Genomic DNA, 22,393 nt, shown 5'->3' on the forward strand with positions numbered 1-22,393 from the left:
GTTCAGTTTGAACTTAAGAGGACAAAGGGTCTATGAGACTTCAGAATTCTCCCACTTACAGTTGTTTGCATCTCTCATATAGTCTACGGGCTCTGGCACTGTATAACTTGTTCCCTGCATCAAGAAGCTCCAGTCTCCAGTACAATTATTCGAAGTCGGGAAAACAAAACAAGTACACCCATCCGACGCAATACTTCCGATCTTTCCCCCCTCACCAAAGATTTTGTCGGACCCGGGAAAGTATTTTTCTAGATCCCCAATACAACATTTCGCCTCCGGACCTTTGCTGACTTCGCAAAACGGGTCTATATCTGGTTTCCAGATTGCTAACTGCCCGTCTGTCTCGCCTGGATCTGCAGCGTCGCGATTCATATTATCAAATTCAAAGAAGGCGATGGCGCATTGGTGCATTCTTATGGACAGTGATAGTTGACTTTGAGTAGGATAGGGATATATAATAAGAAGAAAAACGGATATCAAAATATTAATAAAAAGATTTATACGATTCATGTTGAGATATATTTTGTAACATAGAAAAACATGAGCCGGCGCCCTTTGAGATTTTAAGATCTTATTTTTGAGGGAGTCATATATGCTGATAACCATATATGCGGATAAGCGTGTAACAGGTTAGAATCTGGCGTGCTCTGATCATGAAAAAGTAGTAGTGATCATGACAATCGTGGATGACTTCTGCATTCAATTTGGCAGACTGTCAGTGAATCGATTTTGCAATTTTGAGAGATCAACATAAGGGGGTAATTTGATCGCAGTTGAGCTCTCGACCATAGATCTCTGGGATTATACCTGATGGGCTACAAGGTCTTGGCCCGAACTTCAAATTCGTCGGCGTGCCTAAGACCTCGATCTCAAAGGATTAAAATAGGCTGAGCAAGAGTTGGGTTGGGTTGGTCTTGACGTCTCGTTGCCAGAATTCTGGAAATGTACACACCTCAAAGTATACTAAAATCTATGCCACTAACCGTACGATTAAAAAGGAGATGTGAGCTCTCTCGAACTCAGCTAATAGCAAGCCGGTTCTAGGTATGGGTCGCCTTAACTTAAGATGGAACCAATCTCTAAGCTAGCCACGAATGCGCAAACCAACGTTCTATATGTACATACTTGCATGGTATACCAAGCATATTTTGGCTTCTCGAACTTTCCTAAGGCAACAAGATCAGATTGAAAACGTCTGTATATGTCTATATATTCGGGAAAGCTGAAACGCACGTACATAATTACATATTTGTAGCATCTTCCAGTTTGCGCCTTAACCACAATTCGAAGAGTATTCCTACAATGTTAAATACCATATTCAGACGATGATACCGAGGAAGCTGGAGCCTGATGAGTCTGTGGAGGCGACCAAGGGCAAATATGTGATACAATATATATATAACCTACACTTTGCAAAGTATTGCCTTGATTTTGATTGACGATCGGACTAATACTGTATGTGTAAGATATTTGACATTGTGAACTAGCTGCGAAATCGTATGTCCATATAGTGTAGTACTGGTATAAAGTTTATAAAGCCAACCAGTCGTGATCGTGATGTAGATACTATAAATTCAATTCGACTCAAGACTATATATACACATCTCAAAATATATAGGGCTGCGCGCTGACCAAACATCCTGATCGACCGTCCCCCAAGATAGCTAGGTAGTCATGCTACTTTTAATGATAAACGGTAAATTTATAAATCTTACATCAACGACTTAGGATCGCTTGATAGGTACATTCATGAATTGAGAATATATAAAGCTAATGTTTGGCTTCCGACCCCCATTAATACATCACCACTGATCTTAGAACATCCTAATGAACAAGGTACCATGGCCGCGCACCGATATCGCGATAATAATTAGAAGGGGTGAGTAATACTCGCTAATAGTATACCCTGACCGAATACGCTGGAAATATATACATAGAAAAGACAGTCATATGATAAGTGCATAAGCGTCAGCCCGGTCGAGTATTAATATTGTGAATATATCAAAACAGTGTAATCAATCGGGTCAAAAAAAACACGAGTAGCTCGCGATGTAGTTATCTAATAGATGATTGTTAGATAAAATATATATAACTCTTCGATTTCTAAGGGTGCATTATTCTCAGTTGGCTCGCCGAATTGTGGGTTTTTAGTAGATATATCTACCAGGAATACTCACCAGGAACCAGTTTTAAATCATCTAACACATCTCCATCCCTAGCACCAAACTTTGGAGTTCCTGCGCATCCCAAATCCCCCCAAAACTCACAAAAGGCACCGGTAACAGCTACCGAGCCAGCTTCTATCTTAAACGGTGGCTTCCCGGTTGCAGGATCAGGAAGCTCAAAACATATTGTTGAGACAGCACCTGCGTCTTTTAATATTGGTATCTTATCGTAACCTTCACCCGCGAATTTAGGTTTGGAGCGGATGGTAAGAAGTGCCGTATCCTTGTATCTATGGGATAACTGCGCATAAGCGGTGGAGAAAGAGAGGGGAAGAAAAATAAAGAGGCTCTTGAACATTTCTCTTTGGAGGACCCGGTCAACTCAGCACCTTCACGAATTCGGAGGATAGCAAGTTGGAGGTTGTTTGTAGGAATCCACGCGGCAACGCCCACATCATGGGTTGATTCGAGTTTGGGTCGAGTAGGCTTAGAGGTTAATGGATGGGGAGCCAAAGCAAAAGGTTCAGGTCTCCTTGCTGCGGTTTTACAGGATATCTTCCCTAAATTCTATGTGACAGATCGCCACTTTCGACGGGCTAATGTTACCCACCACTACCGCCGATAAGCAGCTTAAAAAAGGTCTGGGCCGGATTAACCAAAATTTTGAAACAAGTAGTTGGGGACACGAGCAGGAATGCTTCGTAATATAGATATCCAACTCTCTCTGAGGCTTCCAGTCCTCAATGTTATGTTGGATATCTGTTGGACAAACTTCGCCATATATACACACATGCAAAGCACAGTATCGCCTAACACCTCTCCAAATCTTTAAAACCCAATTGCTAAGGAAAAGGAAAACCAAAGTTACAAATATACCTTTACAACGGCATTTCAGGGTAATAAGCCAACCAGGCGCACAAACTCCATACCAACGCCAAACTTCCCAAACATAAGAAAAAGCACAGCCTATACTTTAGAGAAAAAATTTGTTATGCTTTGGCTTCCTTTTTCCTTCCTTGATACCCCTCTCTTTAACTTTTTTGGCGTGCCACTTGCTCCCCTCTTTGGGTTATTCGTTGTGCTGGTACTGCTGTAATACCTTTGCTCTCTCTTCACTGGTGAAGGGGTTTTGATCGGCGAGGACATTGGCGGCTCAGTGTCATCTGATGATATTTCCGACAACTTGCGTTTAGGGGCGGGGTGGAGCGGTGTTGTTGGGTTCGATTTGGTCGGACTTTTGGAGGGCGATGGTAAAAGGGGCAGAGGTGTACTAGAATCCGCCTCATCTGGGTTTAATGTGAGGTTTAGGTCATCTTCCATAGGTGTATCCGAATGTGCCTCTTCCATGAAATCTGTATCTTGTGCTAAACTCTCTTCCTTGATATCATCCTCTTCTATGTAATTATCCTCCTGCTTGGTATCCTCTTCCTTTACGTCTTCCGCCTCCATTTTGTTATCACTATCAACGTGTGATAATCTCTTTGGATTTGTCCACGGCTTTTCTGGCTCTTTAAAAGGTTGTAAAGGTTTGCCACCTTTTGAGAAGAAGTTTTTGATGTTTGATTTGTTATCTTCACTGTCCAATGGGACGATAAAGCTTGGTGAGTTGTTTCCGACTTTCCCGACTTCTTTTCTGACGGGATAACACTCTAGACCCTGTTTTTCGAATGGTTGAAGAAGTTTCTGGAGACCGGAGTCCCAAACACGAGAAGGGTTGAGCCATTCCTTTATTTGTGGAGAATTGGGTTCAAATATCACTGGCATGCGGTCGTGGAGGAAATTGAGTTGTTTCGAGGAGGAAGTTGTAATTATTGTATACGTGTAGAGTTCCTCTGTTGAGTCTAGCATGGTATTAGATGTAAATACTTCATCGAGGATCTTATAGGAGTAATACCTTCATATCTGACGGAGTCCCATAGTCCGGCTATGTATAATAGTTGTCCATCCGATCTTTTTGTGAAGTGTGGGACCCGATCCTTGCCCTTCTTTAACCACTCGAAGAAACCCTGCGCGACAACTATACATCTCTTTTTATTCTTCATCGATGTCCACATTCCCTTGTTATCGTACAAGGAGTCATCGCGACAGTTTATTGTCTTTAACATTGAAGAGTAACCTGGGTTTCGCTTCGTCCAGAATGGGACCAATCCCCATTTCATTGCTGATAAAACGTATTTGACTTTTCCATCGCTAGACTTGGAGAGCGAATCATTTAATATGTTGCCACTATCTGTCACTTCTGTCGTCCTTGTAATATCTTTGCCACCATCGTGCGATTCATCCATGGTTTCTGATTCTCCGTCATCTGGATCGCCGCTACTAGCAGTTGGAAGGTCGGCATCATTGTCGGCCGGGCCAGCATTTTCGCTGACAGCACGGTATATAGGTTCGTAGTATCCCGGTGCAACGTTATAAGATTCTCGGACTCGGTCGACGTCCAGTTCGTCTTCGTCGATTTCAAGACCAGCATCGTGGAGGGCATTCCGGATTTCACGACGGCCCTGGGGTTGGTTATGGTTAGCAACTGGATCTAGTTAAACGTTATAAACTCAAGGGGCGAACAAGGAGGGGTAGATAAATATGTGGGAAAAGACATACTAAGGCCATTGCGTATCGTCCACACATTATGAAGAACCAAAAAGATTAATCAGTCTCGTCTTCCTGATCTATACCTGTTAGAAGATTATTGAGGGGTTGAAGTCGGGACAGTGCAATGCGATGCATTATGAGTCGACTGCGCTCAGCTCAGAAGGATTCCCGCGTTTTGCGATGACGGCGCGTCTGTGCGACAGACCTCCGGGGTGTCACCGGGAGTAAGATCGGGTCAGTTCCCGGACCACTGATGCCCATCCTTGGCGCTGGGGATATGACGTCGGGAAGCGCCCCGCTTAAAATTTGGCTAAAGAGAAACCACACCTTCGAGGCTCAACCTGACATTCCACCACCGTGCACCAGACAAATCGACATGCGCTGATATTAATATCGCGATCGCTCCAGGCCGTGGAGTACCGATGACAAACCTAAACCTTTATATTCAAGACTTACAGACACAATGACAACAATGAACCTGGCACGATCAATAGCGCTGGCCGCTCGGGGCTACCCCTCGAGAAACCCACAATGTGTCTGTGGACGGCCATTGATCAGAACCTCAAGGACCCAATGGACCTCCTTCCCGCAAACAACAGTACGAAATGTTACAGCTCGAAGAATACATACTTCACATTTTCTTCAATCCCTGCCAAAACCAAAGCAGTCCGCAAATCCCCATGTCCCAATCGACCGCTTCCAGACGGGAAAACAGCGAACGTATAACCTCCTAAAGCTCCAGACCTACCGTGAAGCTTATCACGATAGCCCTAAACAATTCATATTTGTCATGGTTATGGGTGTGATCACTTTGGGTTTACTAGCTGTAGGAGCGCAGGGTGCATACTATACTCTTATCAAGCCTTTACATAACTACCCTGAAGATGTCGCGAAATTCATTCGAAGAGCAATATTCTATGAAAGTAAAATGGATATTAAGGAGTGTATGAAAAACTACCAGCGTGCTATTACAGCATCTGAAATGCTGAGCATGGACCCGTTGAGTGATGAGGTTACAGGATTGAAGATTATGTATGCTGGGATAGCGGAGAAATGTCATGCGTTTGATAAGGGTGTGGAATGGCTTGAAAGATTGAGGTTTGAGATGTTGACCTTAATGGAAGAGCGGAGAGAGGAGTTGGGTACTATCGGGTGGTTGAAGGTTATGAAGCGAGTGATCGGTATCTCGGTGAAGATTGGAGACCTGCAGGTACTAGATAAGGATGATGCGAATGCAGAGAAGACGTACGAGTGGAGCGTAAAGGAAGCAATGAGGGTCATGAGCATACAGAGTCGACTAAACGAAGATGAGGAGAGGCCGTGGACTGTGTTAGAAATTGCGGCGATCTTTGAGAGTGAGCTACACCACCCCAGCCGATCAGATAGTAAAAGGGACGAGACGTCTAATTCACTTATAGATATGGCTTCTTTCTATGAGCGAACAAACAAGTTTGACTACGCGACGACATTATACATCCAAGCTGCAAATTTATTCCGTCCGCCATCATGTCACAGTGTTATCCTATGTTTGTTGCCCACTATGACGATCTTTTCGTGCCATCCACTAACACACGCATTCTAGTAAACAATGTCGGTGCCTGTAATATGCAACGTCGCCTCCCATCCGGGGAGCCAATGGACCGAGAAACGCAACTTGAATCCGCAAAGAAGTGGATGGAAAAGGCACTAGATGTCGCTAGTAATATCAAACCTCCTGCGCGAACAGAAGAGTGCGATCAAGGTTGCGTAGTGGCTCTCCACAATATTGGAGAAGTCGAGGAGCAGCTAGGAAAGATGGATGAAGCGATATTGAAGTTTCAGGAAGCACAGAGCTTAGCATTCGCAATTGGGTTTGCAGATGCATATCAAAATGCAGGGGTTGCTCAAGAGCGAATAAAGGCTAAGCAAGCTGGAACATACGAAAGCCCCGAAGATAGGAAGAAGAGAGAAAAGGAAGAACAGCGAAGGATAGACGAAGCTAGGACTGGCGGCTTACCCCCGCTAACGTTAAGCAAAGTGGGTCCAGGATCCAGGAAGCGGGAATGAGATTGATGAGACTCCATTGAGGATGTGATTTGTAAGATATCGATGTTGTAAAACCAGGGAAATATAATAGCCGAGCCATTGACGACTTTGGTAATCTGTATTCGATTACTACCATAGCGCTAAAACGCATCATACCTTTGCACTTTGCAGCATTTTATCAACATGTTAACATGTCACAGAACTGGGGGAGGATTACTTATATCGGGTTCAAGCTACCCCCGGATATCTCCCATATGTATATATAGCGCATGCACGTGGCCGATCAACATATGCCTAACTAGTACCTAATTAACTATAAGCCAAGAGCTACACTCACATCTATAAGCTCGCAACTTGAAGGGGTTATTGCTGAGGTGTTCTAATTTTATAAGCATGGAAAGCTTCGTATTTCGGTTATATACTCTGATATTTATTCATATGAGTTAATCTTGAGGAAGTATTCTAAGGCGCCCTCGCGTCCGGTGCGTCCTAAATTATAAAACTGCCCAAGTAAATTCATGTTGAGAGCGTTGTATTCGCACAGTCCATATTTTGTTTTAATCTAACCAAGACCACAAGTTTACAAACCACTAGCTAAATTAGGAATCATAGACCATGAATGCTACTGAGAATTGTTCGACGTGCACGTGCTGGCGTTCAGAAAAAATTTGAAGATCAGCCTATCCCTGGGAACGAGACCAGCCTATCCTAAGTATAAAAAGATATAGTTCCCCTTGTCCTCAGGTTGTCTCGTACCCAATTTCTTTCTTTTCTCATTCTCTCGTTTTATTCTTCTCCTCCATAGAGCCAAGCGTACTGCCTACCAAAGGACCAGGCGTAGCGTACCAGTATATTCTAGATTTATTACAAAACTGAAGGTCCCCGTACTATTATACAAGGATATCTATACGTATTCGAATACCTCAGTATTGCTAGTATATACGTTCGGATACCAACTTCATCACCACTGACATGCCCGGCCCTTCATATCTTTCACGAGTGTCAACACACCTTTCAGGCCTGGTAGATACTTTAGAGATGTCTCTGCATGACGTCGAGAGATATGAGGCGAAATGCTTCTTTCTTCCGGGTCGAATGATAAAAATCAAGCCTCAACTTTTACCAGGAGACCCTGACTACTTAATTAATGCCAATAGGGACCGTGATGGTAGCGATGAAGATGCCATTGATGCAGCAATGTTCGGATACACTGTTAACGTTAACTCTCGCGAAAGCTTCTTCTCCGCCGAGGACGCAAAGATCCACCCAGAGATCGCCAAGATCTGCCAAATTGAACGTCAGATATTAAAGTTTCACTCATTGGAAGAGCATAATAAGAGATATACAGCCTTGGAATCCGAGTTCAATCGCCTCAACGGTTTGATGGCACCACTACGAACACATCCCAACAATAGCCGTCCGTTCAAACCTCTATACGACAAAATATTGAGAACTTACCAGCATCGTAAGAAGGATCGAAAGGTTATTGCGAATTTCGAAGATTGGGTGATTGGAGAAACGGACGCTTTAAGCGACAAAGAGATCGATGGACTTCAACGGAAGATCCAGAACACACTTCATAATGCCATCAATCCGATGAGGAAACTTCCTGCAGACTGCGATAGAACTCTAGAATTTGCCCTTGCGGCTTTGGTAGAACGTCGAAAGCTCAAAGCCAAACTGGAACCAATACTCCACAAGGGCCCCGAGTCACTTCGACGGATCGCGAAAACTATGGAAGGGAAGATGATCAACGAAGAATCGCATTTAAGAATGGGCATATGTGAAATCCCTAGCCTTAAAGCCCATTCTTTAGAAAAATTAAAGCAAGATGTTCGGGATTTGACAGAAATATTTCGGATGATAAAGGCTGCGAGGGGGGATTACAAAGAATGGGAGAGGATGCGGTTCAGAAAAACTTATCAGAGTGATAAGCCGGCGCCGGGTGAACGCTTGGAACCAATAGAAGAGAAGAGAAGGAGGAAGATTTTCTCAAGTTCGCAAAGGAAATGGTTAAAAATGGGATTGTTGGGGAATTGTGGCCATGTCGAGATAACTGAACGAGATTAGCCACGGCAGTTATAACACAGCTACCCGTAAATCGAAGGTTTGTAGTATGTTATTGCATGTTGGAATGAAATTTTTAGCATAGCTCTATACCATAGCCAGAATTATTGAACGAGTTTAACTTCCTTTTACCGAGATATCGAGACTATGTGTACCTATGCAAAGTTTTAACGTTTTAAAACCGGAGCAAATATATTTAAATATAAATACCTAGAACTAGCTGGGTGTACTGTGCTGCATCGGCTAATATTAGTAGCTGGTAACGTTGCATATTTGGAGTTGTGATAAATGTGGCTATCAATAGCCGGCCAGTGGCTGAGTCATTCTTGGATTTCTGTGGCTGGTGTCCAAAATGTTCAGCATCGCGACTGTCTCGAAACCAACCACCATCGCTTCCTCAAGCAATCTCACCAACAGCTCCACCAAGCAGCCTCCCACTCGTCGCACAGCTCGCTGGACCCGTCCTCGGCCACGAGCGACATCATCTCTACCGCTTACAATGCCGAAATATAAGTCACTCCCGCCCAATACCCCCTGTCTACGCTGGTACTGACCTCCCATTACTCTTCTGTAGGTTCCCAAACCATCACTACCAACCCTACAATCTATAGCCGAAAGCGCGTCACGCAAAAACCGCTAGATGAGCCCAACCATTCAGCAGGCAATGATTTTCTAATACAAAAGTGAACTTGCTTGTCTTCTTTTGCGTCGCTTTTTTTATAGGTGACTATTGCGACGTGTACCTGACACACGACTCAATCAGCGTTCGAAAGGCCCACAACAACGGACGAAATCATATTCGAAATGTGGTTGAATACTATCAGCGTATGATGTCTCTACAATATAGGCATAAAAGGGGACACGGCTAATAAGTCTACGTTATAGAAATCGGACAGGAGCGAGCCCAGTCGGTGATTGATACAATTACGAATTCGTACGCCGCTGAAGGACATGCACTACCGTTCCCTGGTATGCCTATGATGCCCAGCTTCCCGGGTGGCCCACCGCCACCTAGCGGACTGCCGTCTGGAATGCCACCACCACCATTCGGGTTCCCAGGTAAGTGGCTTATTTGGAAGCTGTAGATGTTAAAAAAACTTGCTGATTGTCGCGCTGCAGGTGGTACAGGAATGCCACCACCACCAGGAGGATTCCCTGGCGGTTTGCCACCTCGTAAGTGTCAAATCTCCGAACATGATTGATTGGAGCCTCTAGCTGACGCTGTGATAGCGGGAGGGCGAGGTATGCCTCTACCACTTCCATTGCCAGGCCAGCCCGGCGCTCCACCTCTTCCTCTCCCAGGCATGCCTGGCGCCCCACCATTTCCGCCAAATTTCCCTCTACCGACAAACCTCCCTGGAGGTATGCCCCCCTTAGGTCCTAATGGTATGCCACTTCCAATCCCTCCACCAGGTGGTCTGCCAGCAGGAATGATACCACCTCCAGGTTTTCATGGCGGTCCTCCTGGTCCGCCAGGTGGGATTAACCCCCCTCCGGGCCTGGGAATGCCGCTTCCAGGCGATCCACGGCAAATCCCCCCCTCCTCAACAGCAGCAACTCAGCGGGTTCGGAAACCCACCAAGCTAGGTGCTTGATGGTAGCTCGGGACCACTAAATCTTCTGTATCCGCCACTCCCACTCCAACCTCCTCAGCCTATAACCGCGCCACTTCCTTTGGTTTCACAACTCACGGGGACTACAATATCGAGCGGGAGCCAATCTTTTGGTGGGATTTCGGATGCAGATACTGCTGTGTGGTCTAACGAGGGCCTTGATAACTCTGGGCAGGGGTTGAGAAATAACACTACGCAGCAATCAAATACACCTGACCCTGGCGCATACGGTTGGCATTCACCGCAAACCAAAAAGCATGGCAAAGGTTATGCTAGTGGCAGGAAGGGATAAGAGCCGATGTCACGCCTCATAAATCCGAATTTCTTTATCGTAACACAAGGTCTTCATCAGTACTTTTTTCTCTGTTGCATAGCATTACATCCTCCAAAAGAACCTGATAATATTTACACGATAATGGTCGTTTCCTTGATAATGTTTGCTTGAGGGGTTTTTGTTTTCTTCCTTGCTATTTTTATTACGGTATTCATGGGACTTGTATTATTATTATCATCATCCGTTGCAGCTGACCTGGGTTTTTTTAAAGAGCTCAAAAGAATTATAACAAAATTTTCTTCTAAACTCTTCTCTTTTCCTTCTTTTCCTTCTTCTCCGCTAGCTATAGCCGAACATCACCTGTTTTTGATCGGAAAGTCTTGCCATGATACTACCACCTTTTGCTGCGTTCGGCTGTTGAAACCGACCACACATCTGCAAAATCTATCAGGCTTAAGTATTTATCCGCGAGTCAACTCGCAGAACTGCGATAATTTCAAGTGGCATTATATAGTGGCAAACAAACATTTCCCTATATCCAGACGAGAATAAGGAAAACACTGTTGTTGAAGGGAAGAAGTTACCGACCAAGCCACTAGGGTCTTTACGTAAAATATCCTTACCTTCAGGATCCCATGGGCCGAGAGAGCTAAGATTTTGACGACTTTCAATATACCCTAACAATCATATATCCACCATCGGCGAATTAAATTGGCAACATGACTAGATAAGAATTGGCCAATGCCACCCCTTCAGCAGATTGACAAGTTATAGTAGCAAAATGCGACAGTTAGCAATGCGAATCGGAACTATGCCCCCCGGAAACCTCGCCTTCCCCAGCTTTTTACCACCCTCCTTCAGCTCCTTGTGGCCCATCCACAAACTCCGCAACGTGCCCTAAATCCCGGCTCATGTATGCAATATGCAATGCCTTGATATGTGAATTCTGAAAGCCGAGAGGACCTAGCAAGCGAGCCAAGCATCTCGAAACTCGAGATCTTCCATAAAGTTGATCGATTGGGTCTAGTCAGCGGCCGGCCCGCATAGTTCTCGTTTTCTGCTGTAAAGATCATGATACACAATATGCATATCATTCTTAGCGACCATTTTTTAGCACATCTCTTACTATTAATTAACCCTTGTCTTGTTATGGGTATAGGCATAGTCATAAGCATTTTGGATGTATTGAGTGGCGTTCGTCGCCTTCCGGAAGATCTTGAGCAGGAACATGACATGATTCAGGCCACTGTCCTCTACTCGAATAATCTGGGCACTACTGTTGGATAAGACCACTGATTGGCTTAGATCTTGAGGGTCTGTGGTCGTGTGAGCGTGATATCATAGAGTGATATTCGGCCCGTCTCGCCGTGGGATAAGAGTCCATGGTCCCATGGTTCGAGGCCGTATTTTGGGGGTATGTGGAGGGCCATAGCTCTCGTACGGGACAAAGACGACGAGGGTGAGCGAGTGAGGAGAAAGTAGATACCATGTACGAGCCTCGGTACAATAGCTTCGATAGTAGGATTGACAATGTATGTGAATCTGTACAAGGGGATGTCTTCTGGAGAAGTATAAAAGGGTGATGATGGTATCAAGGAAGTAGATTGTGCAATCAGTATCTATTCAGCAGTTCATTCGTCAGTTGCAATTCATTCGGTACCTTCATCTCCAAGATCAATAAAATCTTTAGATCTTTTCATATCTTTACCAAGATCACCTTTTCTAAATATCCAATCAAAATGAAGTTCTTCACCGTCCTTGCCCTTGCCGTCCTCCCACTCGCCTTCGCATCCCCAATTGAGATCCCAGAGGCCCTCCAAAGTATGTCCACCTAGAATAATATTCCACCAGATTAACTCTCTCTCTTTGAGCTGCTGGGCCTAGTGTCGGTTTGTTTTCTAACAGAAAGGTGAATGAATAGAGCGTGACTGCAACTACAACGCCATCACCGCCTGCTCCAGCGGTTGCGGCAGCACTGCCACCGCCGCCTGCAAGAGCTGCAATAACAATCCCAGCTGTTTCACCGCCTGCTACAACGCTAGACTATCCCAATGCAAGAACTGCTGTGCTAGCAAATGCACTCGTTGTTAAGCTTTGATCGATCGATCCACATACATATAAAGAGATATAAGTATGTATGGGGCCATGGGAAGAATATAATAATCGGGTCCTCCTAGTTGAGAAGTATCAATTAGTAGGTTACATATGTACACAATTGATTTGGGTCGAATCAGATAGCTGGAATAATGGGTCCTGTATTATACTATACCATGAATCGTTAAATATAAATATAAACGTCGCCCCGAAGCAGGGTTCTAAACAACCACATGTCGCATTTTAAATTTCCATTGATTTGATACCAATCTGCGGGTAACAAAATTTTTTGATTTAGATGGTTAATTATTAGTCCGAATTATACTTTCTTGAGCAATTGAGGTTCATAAGGTTTATATAAGAAGGACTGTTGTATTATTGACCCCGGCAGCCTCGATGGTCTCATCGAGCCTTAAATGGTGTAGCTGCTGGGGCCCACTCCAAGCGACCCGGTTGTGTCGTTATGCTAATTAATCGAATCCTCCACCAAAACTCCACCGCGATATCAATTTATCCCAACTTCACCATCCAAAGTACTTTGCGCATCACAGGCAGAGCAACTGTAGGCCAAAAATTAAAAACGATGCCACTTGAAGCCCCTTTCACTTCTCTACCCCTAACCCGGGATTCGGTGCTTGCTGCGCACGAACTAATAAAATCACACATCCACCGAACTCCCGTTTTATCATCAAAGTCCCTCGATAGCTTTGCAAGTACCCCACGAAGCACTACAATTGAAGGTATTCATAATGCCCGCTCTGTAGATGCCAATAATGCGGCCAAACCAAAGATTAGGTTTATCTTCAAGGCTGAGAATTTGCAGAGGGGTGGGGCATTTAAGATTCGGTATGTGGCCTTGATATTCTTAACTACCATTTTTTTTTTCTCAATGTGCTTTTAGATAATGTATCCAATTTGCATCAATCGAAGTTTTACGGGAAAAAATGCTAATACAGTTATTAAATATATCACAGAGGAGCAACCCATGCCCTTTCACATCTAACCCCCCTCCAAGCCTCAAAAGGCGTGATAACTCATTCCTCAGGGAACCATGCTCAAGCTCTAGCAATCGCCTCGTCGTCCCATGTCCCTCCAATACCTTGTACAGTAATAATGCCATCAATCTCCACACCGTCAAAGATAGCAGCAACAAAGGGATATGGTGCAAATGTTGTATTCTCTGGCTCCACAGCACCCGAGCGGGAAGCCAAGGTACTAGAAGAGCAGTCAAAGACTGGAGCGACTTTGATCCCGCCGTATGATCACCCTTGGATATTACTAGGACAGGGAACCGTAGCGCTAGAGTTAGTTGAACAGGCTGAAGAGGTTGGAAGGAAACTCGATGCTATCATTGCGCCATGTGGGGGTGGGGGTCTACTAAGCGGTATTGCGACGGCTTGCGAAGGAACTGGAATTAAGGTATTCGGTGCAGAACCGAGGAAAGATGGAGGAAATGATTGCGAAAGAGGACTTAAGAGGGGGAAACGAGTTGAGGAAGTGAAGACTTTGACGATTGCAGATGGACTTCGGACGCCTACGGGAGTAATTACGTATGGAATTATTGAGAAGAAAGTGGAAGGGGTGTTCAGCGTTACTGAATGGGAGATTCTACAGGCCACGAGGTTGGTTCTGGAGAGGTTAAAGGTTGTGGTCGAACCCAGCGCGGTTGTGGGGTTGGCAGTGGCGTTATTTGATGAAGGGTTTAGGAAACTCGTGGAGAAGGAGGGTGGAGAGGAAGGGTGGAATGTTGGGGTAGTGTTCTCGGGGGGGAATACGACTGTGGAGATGTTGGCTGGGGTGTTTGGACGGGAGGAGGAGTTTAAAGGACAGCAGGACGAACTTCTACGGCAGGATTTGTGAGAGTAGACGCTTACTAGACCTGTGATGGAAGTAAGTATGTATATCTAATTATACCGGTTCGAATCCATAGATAAAGATCTATAGAAGTCGCGGTCTAGACTAGATCTCGGATATCAAATAACGTGGATTTGAAGCCACCGTAGTATGTATTGAATTCGGTCCACATGCATTGACCATAAGGAGAAACTTCGGATATCACATTCCGACGATACCTGCACTGAGCCTCACGCATTATGCGCATGGCATCACACAATGCCATTCCATCGAGATGCATCAAATTAAACACTTCAGAAATTTGACCAAAAGTTCTGACCAGCAAATCATAACCTACACTGGACGCATCCCCCACTCTCGCTTCCCGAAAAATGTCTCTCTTCCGTCAATCAAGTCGGAGAAACTCTGCGGCAACTCAGAGTTGTTCGAAGCCGGTTCTAGACCCCTGAGCTGCCGTTCCTTTTTCCCATTCTATTTTCCTGAGAGCAAGAACCCCAGCCGCTTCTTCGGCTACAATCACCACCGAGTCTTAAAGATTACGGGCGAAACTTGGTTTGATTGTTATGTAGCCGACGGAAATATTTTCCACAGAACAATAGGGGAATTGGACGGAACCCCTTGCTGTTCAGTATAACATTGCATATGGCGTGCATTAAATGCCGTTGGAACTGTTAAGCACCTGGGAAGTTAACTAGTTGTGCATATATATAACGCACCCATACCTTTCGAACAGTTGTGTGTGTGTGTGTGTGTGTGTATGTGTGTCTGTGCGGGATCATACGATCGATTAGTTGAATTAATCGGATTGAATTAATTCAGTATCTAATATATGATACTCCGGACCTGATGAATATACTGGCACCTGGATTTCCTTTAAGATCTGAGTATAAGTAAGCACATAGTAAGTAAGTAAAGAGTCAAGGATTATCTCGTACGACCCCCATACTACCTATCTATTTATGATATCTTGATTGTCGCATGGGTCGTTGATTTGCAAGGCGAGAGTAACGTTATTATCCCCTTCTTCGCATCATCCCGTCCAACATGTACATTACACGACCGCACCATAAAATTCAAACAACGGAAATTTGGCGAGGGAAGGGAAGGAACGCACGGGTTTACCCGCCCGTTAGCCGTTTAATCTTCAAACGAGTAAAGAAAGGCAGTTGTAACGTTGCCGGCGTGCGCATGACCAAAGAGACCAAAAGGAGATGAAAAATGAAGAAAAGAAATAGCATAGTTGATTTTGTATTGAAACATAGACTTGCGGGACGGGCGCAAGCGGCCGGGAAATTTGAATATATCCTCCCTGATGTTACGTATACCGGTAATATCCATGGGTAACGCATCATATCATACGGACTCGTGATCATAATATCAATCGTATCGGGGCAGGGTCTAGGGGATAACATACTTTGATACAAATCAATCGACGTCGCACGACAGCGATGTGCAGTGCAGTGCGCATACATAGTATAATGGCTAGCACCCCATGGTCCTAGTCTTAAAGAGGCGCCGCCTTCAGCTCGCCGATGCATGTGCGACTGCGCACATAGATCTATAGACAATAGCATATTATTTTGTGCGAACGTTACTAGAACTTGGCACGATACTTGATAAGATATCTAGATAATGCTCAATTGATAAGCTAGAAAAATCAAAAATATCGATATCGTGAATATTAATATATACGACTGCGACATGAATCGAGGTGATCAAACTCGCCCGGTTAACTTATTTAGCTCTGTTCGCGTCGGGAAGACGGGCTAGCTCCACTCCCGCAAAATGAGAGACATTGGCCAATTAGGTGAATCGGGTGGCCTGGCCTGCTGTTTGGAGGGTAAGTACTTAGGAAGAACTTATGATCCCTGGTGGGCGGGTGAACCGAGCTATTGGGAACGGGTCTTTTCGTCTTTTTTTCATCCCTTCTTTCTGACCTTTTTGTGCGAAGCCCTTTATGACACCGTTTTAATTGTCATATGAAACTTCGAAATTCTCTCTCTCTCTCTCTCTCTCTTTTTTTTTTTTTTTTTCCATCTCATCCGTGAAGTTGCGAAACAGTAGTTGGAACGAAATTGGATCTTTTTGACTGTTGACTCGACGAACAAAGCTCAAGCAGGTGAACAGGGAATAAGCTTGCTGGTCTTCGACGGGCTCCACTTTCGCAAGCTGAGCAGAAGAAAGGAAGAAAAGGCACTGCAGGAACTAGGAACTAACTAAGTCAGTTCGAGGCCGAAGCTTAAGACTTACTTACATATATGCATTACCTTACACTACGCTACACTACGCTGCACTTAGTCTACACAGAAACTACTCAGGAAAAGGAAAGTCTCCACCGGCGCGGCACCTGCACCACCTCCTCTTCTTTTTCTTCTTTCTTCCTTTCCCATCGAACGTACATGCCAGCCGTCCTGTCGTTTCTTTCTTCTTCCATCCTTTTTCATCTGATATTTCGACTTCGAGCCTCTCTCACGTCATGATCCCGCGACCACAGCTCGTATACGTTGAATAGACCTGCATTTATTTGTAAGCCACCACCCACCCATCATTTCTTGTCCTTGGAGCTTGGGCCTGTTCTGTTCTGTTCTGGCTCGGTCTACATTCACGTGCATTGGCTAACCTCCTGGTGTTCTCGCCTCGGTAGCCCAAGAATCACGTAGTTATCTGATTGATTGATTCGATTGATTCGATTGACTGATTAACGGTTTCGATTGATTTGATTCCCGACTTTTATTTGTTTTTTGAGCCGCCGAGCTGTCTGACTGGCCGGCTGTTGGGAACCGTCGTTTCCGGTTTGTGCACGATTAGTCGCTTCGTGTGCCTGCATACATCCCACCAGCGGCCGCCGTACATACGACCTACATACTTACTACTTACATTTACATTACATCCAACATCCAACGACGCCAACAGTTGCTAGCTAAGAAGAGCAGAACTTAGAAATTATATCCGGGACGGCCTTTTTAAATAATATCATATCATATTTTGGACGCACACACACACGACACACACACGCCATGTTGTAACCATTTCCCCCCATTTTTTTCATTTCCCTTGCCCTCTGCAGCATCATTCCATTCTGGCCGAAAAACGACTCAAAGGAGAATTACCAACATTTTCTTTTATAATTTTCTTTTAATTTTAAAACGAACCTTGTGGGATACACTAACTATTAATTATCGGTTGTCTCGGTTTGCTTTATTTTATCTTTTATCTTTATTATTTTTGGAGGCCTGTCCTTTATTCGGCTTGCTTTAGGGCGATTTGTTGTATCACGACATCGATTTATATAGCGTCAACCGCCAGCCCCGTCTTTGCATGAAAATACCCTTACGACTTACGGCATATACGTCTCCTCAGCCTCTCAATCTACGAAATTATCAATAATACCCATTTTAACGATTCATAGACTCTGTACTGTCGACATTATCAAGTTCAGCATCGGATTCGACATCATTTACAATGCATCGTCGTCCAACAACACACCTCCGTACCCGTCGGGCTCTCATAATCCTTGACTGCCAAAATGCATTTCTTTCCCCTTCCCCAAACCCATTGGCTCCGCCATCTTATCAGGTGGAATCAATACCATCAACACTGTCGCCTTTACTCTCTGCCTTTAGAGAAGTGGGCGATGAGGTTATTTGGGTCAATACCCAGTTCGAAGGGACTTGGGAATCTGGAAGGCGGGATGGAGTCTTCGTTGATGACGACGACGAAGAGGTTCCCAAAGAAGAAGTCAAGAAGGAAGTCAAGAAAGTGGTCAATGGGAACAAGGCTAATGGGAACGGGAACGGGAATAAAGCTAATGCGAACGGGAACAAGGCTAACGGGAATGCAAACGGAAACAAGGCTGGTCCGTCAAGAACTAATGGACATTCTTATCGACGAGTCCCGTTGAAGAAGGGGATGGTGGCGGGGAAATATAAGGATATGGTTAGCGACTTGTTAAAAGGCTACGACGAATCCGACAGCGATGGTGACAACGGTACGAACGGTACGAACGGTACTCCAAAAGAGAAGAAAGAAGACGAAGTAAAAGAGGACCCAGGATCGAACACCGACGAATATTTATCCGAAGAATTCACAAAGCTTTATTCATCATTCTGGAAAGAACCGGACGTCTACAAAGCATATCCCGATTATATAAAATCGCTAATAGTACCCAGCGACAAGCAATACACTAAATCATCATACTCAGCCTTCCATATCCCGAATTTCTTGGGAATCCTAAGGAGTCGCATGGTCACGGAAATATACTTTGCAGGAGCACATAGTAATGTCGGTGTCTTTGCGACAGTGGCTGACGGGGCCATGCATGGGTTCGTGATGACTGTGGTTGAAGACTGTGTGTTTTATAGGAGCAAGAAAAGACACGATACGGCAATGGATGAGATGGAAACGGATTTGGGCATGATCAAGATGGATAGTTCAGAGTTATTGAAGAAGATGGGGAAGACACCAGGGAAGAAACAAGAAAAAGTGGCAGAGAAAGAGGAAGAAGATGCTACAGGGGAGGAAGTCTCCGGGACAGGCAGGATTAGGAATCCAACGCTTGACCCTGAAGTTGTCGAAGCGCTGATGGAGAAGTTGAAAGTGGGCAGCACGACCGAGGAAGACGAAGAAGAATCTAAGAAGGCCAAGAGGAATTCGAGAATCGGGGACGGCGGGAAGACGGTTAATGGTGCCGGAAGGGTGATCGCTAGTGGGAGTAGCAGAGTCGCACAAAGAGAGAGCCTTAAGACGCCAGAGCAACTATTCGGAAATTTTGCGACCACAGGGGTGCAGCGCCCGAATAGTGCACCCGTCAGTGGGTTTCAATTTTCTGCCCCCGAGCTACTAGAGAGGAAGAAAGAAGAAGGTGCGTCATCATCACCGACGAGTTCTCTTTCTTCAGAAAGTGTCATCGAACGAACATCAATATTCCAACGACCGTACAGCATGGATGCGACAAAGCTCGAGGATCAAGATGAAGAAATATGTGTCCGAGAATTTAAGCGCAATGTTCGACCGAGAGTATCTCGCCCAGCTGCATCTGCACCAGGCCCCGCTTCCTCGTCATCTCCGTCATCTGCTACCTCAGGGCCAGTACCTCGAGAACGTGTGCGCGCAAAGGTCACAATGCGCCGCCCGACAGATAAAAAGGGTCGTCCAGTTTCCCCAGATAAACCTGGTATTAGCAACAGCGGGAAACTAGAAATTGCAAGGGCAATGAGTAGTCTGAGTATTTCCACGATATCAAGTGGCGAAGCTGAGAAGTCGCAGGCTGCAAAGGATGAATTGCTCAAGAGCATTATGACAAAAAAGACCGAGCCATCCACATCTTTACCGTCGCTACCAATTGTTGCACCGGAAACCACGTTAGCGTCATCATCATCCAAGTCACCTGCGGCTGAAGTTGAGACTAAGGCTGTTGGAGCGGGTGGCGCCAAAGCTGAGGATGTTGAAGCTACCAAAGAAGCTACAGCTGGCGAGGAGAAGACTGGCGAAGTTGCTGGAACGCCCGAAAAGGCAAGCGAGCAGCCGGTGAAGGATCAGGTCGATAACGTTGAGAATCATTCCACCAAACCTCACGAAGAGTCTATAAAAACACCGCCATTGGCGACTTCATCTATGCTTTCTCCTCCAGTATCATCAACAGCATCAATCGATTCTGCTTCGTCGCCTTCAAAGGAAATTTCAAAGGACACAATGCCTTCATCTGATTCTGAAGCTTCAGCCCCGTCGCCAGGCGACAACACAATTGAAAATCCACCACTGAAACAAGATTCAGTCGACCAGCAAGCTCATGTCGAACAGCCACCTGCTGAAAGCTCCACCACCACAATCGCCACCACAAAGATAACAACCGCTGCTTCTGATCCGGGGCCATCTACGGCTCCTGCCTCTCAAGAGCCACCCGCGGATGCTGCCGCTCCTCAATCGACCCACAAAGCTCGCAAACAAAAGCGTAAAGATGCGAACCACTCCGCTGCCCTAGGTCCAAATGACACCCTTGGTGAACCCACCGACACAACCTCCTTAATCACTTCCCTCCTTCCAGCAGACTTCAGCGCTAGTGTCTTTGCCCAACTGAAGTCAGAAGTCCAATGGCGAGTTATGTACCACCGTGGCGGCGAAGTCCCACGCCTGGTAGCGGTACAAGGCCAAATCGATGAAGACGGTTCATTCCCAATCTACCGTCACCCATCAGACGAATCTCCACCTCTGCTTCCATTTTCTAGGACGGTAGAAGAGATTAGGAAACATGTGGAGGCTAGGTTGGGGCACAAGGTCAACCACGTCCTGATCCAGCTCTATAGAACTGGTATAGATTACATTTCTGAGCATTCAGACAAGACATTGGACATCGTGAAAGGAAGCGGGATCGTGAATGTGAGCTTGGGAGCGCAGAGGGTTATGACTTTGAGGACAAAGAAGAGGGAGAGGGAAAAACTTGTTCCCCATGTTCAAGATGATACGAAGAAGGACGAACCTGAGCCCAGAGCTGAGCTAGAACCAACTAAGAAAAACCCAACGGTTGCAGAAGATTCTCCTACCTCTACCCCTTCAAAAGTGGAGGAGGAGCCAGAAGAGCCTCGTATCATCCAAAAGATTCCATTGCCTCACAATTCAATGTTTATTCTGGGCCTTCCCACCAACCAAAAATGGATGCACAGCATACAACCAGACAAGCGTCTGCTCCGCGACAAAGCCCCCGAAGAACTGGCCTACTCCGGTGAACGAATCTCTCTAACCTTCCGCCACATTGGTACCTTCTTAAGCAAAGATGAGAAGAAAATCTGGGGCCAGGGTGCCACGGCTAAGAGCAAAGAAGACGCAAAGGATACCATTGTAGGCGATCAAAAGAATGCCGAGGAAATGGTTTTTGCGTTTGCGGCAGAGAATAGGATGGGTGCTGGATTTGAATGGGACGAGTGGTACGGCAAGGGATTCGACGTGCTCCATTTCAAAGAACAGAGGAGAAAAATTAGAGTGCTGAAAGGTGACCCTGGGTGTCTGGGGGTTAGAATTGCTATGGAAGTTGTGGGATGGAAAGATGTGGTCGTTGAAGAGGTGGGGATTGAGCAAGTTAAGGGGATGGAGGTCGCCGGAGGGCTTAGGGGAGACCTGCCGGTATTGGAGGATGTGGACAGGGATAGAACGGTGGTAGTGGGAGAGGAAGCTGTGTTGATGTTCTTGGCTACAGCGGTGGATGAGGGTATCAAGTGGTTGTTGCCAGATCTAGTGACGAGACGGGCTGAATATGCGAGGTGTCTGAGCGGACTGATGGAAGTCAGGAGATTAAAAGCTGCTATGGAAGTGCTGGCAGTTGTCAGTGCTGGAAGTGTAGTGGTTGAGCATCCGCTTTTCGAGAAAGTCCACGAAGAGCTACAGTACTGGGATGCATGGTATTCACCAAAGAAAGAGAGTGTGAGCTCCGAAACCGAGGGCGTCGGGAGCAGAGTTAACGTTGTGGATTGCGCCGTCTTCCCATACGTGAAGCGCCTAAGGGAGTTTGGATTTTTGGATGTGAAGGAGAAGGATGGAGCTGGGGCTAGATATGATAATCTAGTGAAATTTGTGAAAAGGTTTGAGAAGGAAAAGTTTGTGAAGGCGGTGGACAAGACTGTTGCCTAAGTATTCTTCCTTATACACACTCCACCCCCAACATTATCGATATTCGTACTGCCCTCTTCTCCTGAATTTACCTCTCTTATGTAGTTAGCATA

At 45.5% G+C, this 22,393-nt stretch overlaps 8 protein-coding genes across 8 annotated transcripts; 6 read left to right on the forward strand and 2 right to left on the reverse strand.

Moving 5' to 3' along the window:
* Positions 1 to 30: 30 nt before the first annotated feature.
* AOL_s00173g273 (uncharacterized protein) lies at positions 31 to 372 on the reverse strand (the record flags this gene model as incomplete). The annotated part of the gene is made up of 1 exon (XM_011128015.1): positions 31 to 372. One exon carries the CDS (start codon positions 370 to 372, stop codon positions 31 to 33), a length of 342 nt encoding a protein of 113 aa, XP_011126317.1.
* A 1,788-nt stretch (positions 373 to 2,160) lies between these two features.
* AOL_s00173g274 (uncharacterized protein) lies at positions 2,161 to 4,790 on the reverse strand (the record flags this gene model as incomplete). Its single annotated transcript, XM_011128016.1, has 4 exons — positions 2,161 to 2,455; positions 3,265 to 4,006; positions 4,060 to 4,666; positions 4,764 to 4,790. The coding sequence occupies 4 exons, from the start codon at positions 4,788 to 4,790 to the stop codon at positions 2,161 to 2,163; spliced, it is 1,671 nt and encodes a 556-aa protein (XP_011126318.1).
* A 427-nt stretch (positions 4,791 to 5,217) lies between these two features.
* On the forward strand, positions 5,218 to 6,800 carry AOL_s00173g275 (uncharacterized protein; the record flags this gene model as incomplete). Its single annotated transcript, XM_011128017.1, has 3 exons — positions 5,218 to 6,109; positions 6,173 to 6,280; positions 6,337 to 6,800. 3 exons carry the CDS (start codon positions 5,218 to 5,220, stop codon positions 6,798 to 6,800), a joined length of 1,464 nt encoding a protein of 487 aa, XP_011126319.1.
* A 1,017-nt stretch (positions 6,801 to 7,817) lies between these two features.
* AOL_s00173g276 (uncharacterized protein) lies at positions 7,818 to 8,849 on the forward strand (the record flags this gene model as incomplete). Its single annotated transcript, XM_011128018.1, has 1 exon — positions 7,818 to 8,849. One exon carries the CDS (start codon positions 7,818 to 7,820, stop codon positions 8,847 to 8,849), a length of 1,032 nt encoding a protein of 343 aa, XP_011126320.1.
* Positions 8,850 to 9,198: 349 nt separating this feature from the next.
* Positions 9,199 to 10,441, forward strand: AOL_s00173g277 (uncharacterized protein; the record flags this gene model as incomplete). The annotated part of the gene is made up of 5 exons (XM_011128019.1): positions 9,199 to 9,392; positions 9,610 to 9,671; positions 9,732 to 9,905; positions 9,966 to 10,019; positions 10,077 to 10,441. The coding sequence occupies 5 exons, from the start codon at positions 9,199 to 9,201 to the stop codon at positions 10,439 to 10,441; spliced, it is 849 nt and encodes a 282-aa protein (XP_011126321.1).
* Positions 10,442 to 12,472: 2,031 nt separating this feature from the next.
* On the forward strand, positions 12,473 to 12,824 carry AOL_s00173g278 (uncharacterized protein; the record flags this gene model as incomplete). The annotated part of the gene is made up of 2 exons (XM_011128020.1): positions 12,473 to 12,554; positions 12,655 to 12,824. 2 exons carry the CDS (start codon positions 12,473 to 12,475, stop codon positions 12,822 to 12,824), a joined length of 252 nt encoding a protein of 83 aa, XP_011126322.1.
* Positions 12,825 to 13,410: 586 nt separating this feature from the next.
* On the forward strand, positions 13,411 to 14,687 carry AOL_s00173g279 (uncharacterized protein; the record flags this gene model as incomplete). The annotated part of the gene is made up of 2 exons (XM_011128021.1): positions 13,411 to 13,673; positions 13,802 to 14,687. 2 exons carry the CDS (start codon positions 13,411 to 13,413, stop codon positions 14,685 to 14,687), a joined length of 1,149 nt encoding a protein of 382 aa, XP_011126323.1.
* A 3,456-nt stretch (positions 14,688 to 18,143) lies between these two features.
* Positions 18,144 to 22,301, forward strand: AOL_s00173g280 (uncharacterized protein; the record flags this gene model as incomplete). The annotated part of the gene is made up of 1 exon (XM_011128022.1): positions 18,144 to 22,301. The coding sequence occupies one exon, from the start codon at positions 18,144 to 18,146 to the stop codon at positions 22,299 to 22,301; it is 4,158 nt and encodes a 1,385-aa protein (XP_011126324.1).
* Positions 22,302 to 22,393: the final 92 nt, after the last annotated feature.

The sequence above is a fragment of the Orbilia oligospora genome, assembly GCF_000225545.1.
Source record: "Orbilia oligospora ATCC 24927 unplaced genomic scaffold scaffold00173, whole genome shotgun sequence".
NCBI classification, from domain to species: Eukaryota; Fungi; Ascomycota; class Orbiliomycetes; order Orbiliales; family Orbiliaceae; genus Orbilia; species Orbilia oligospora.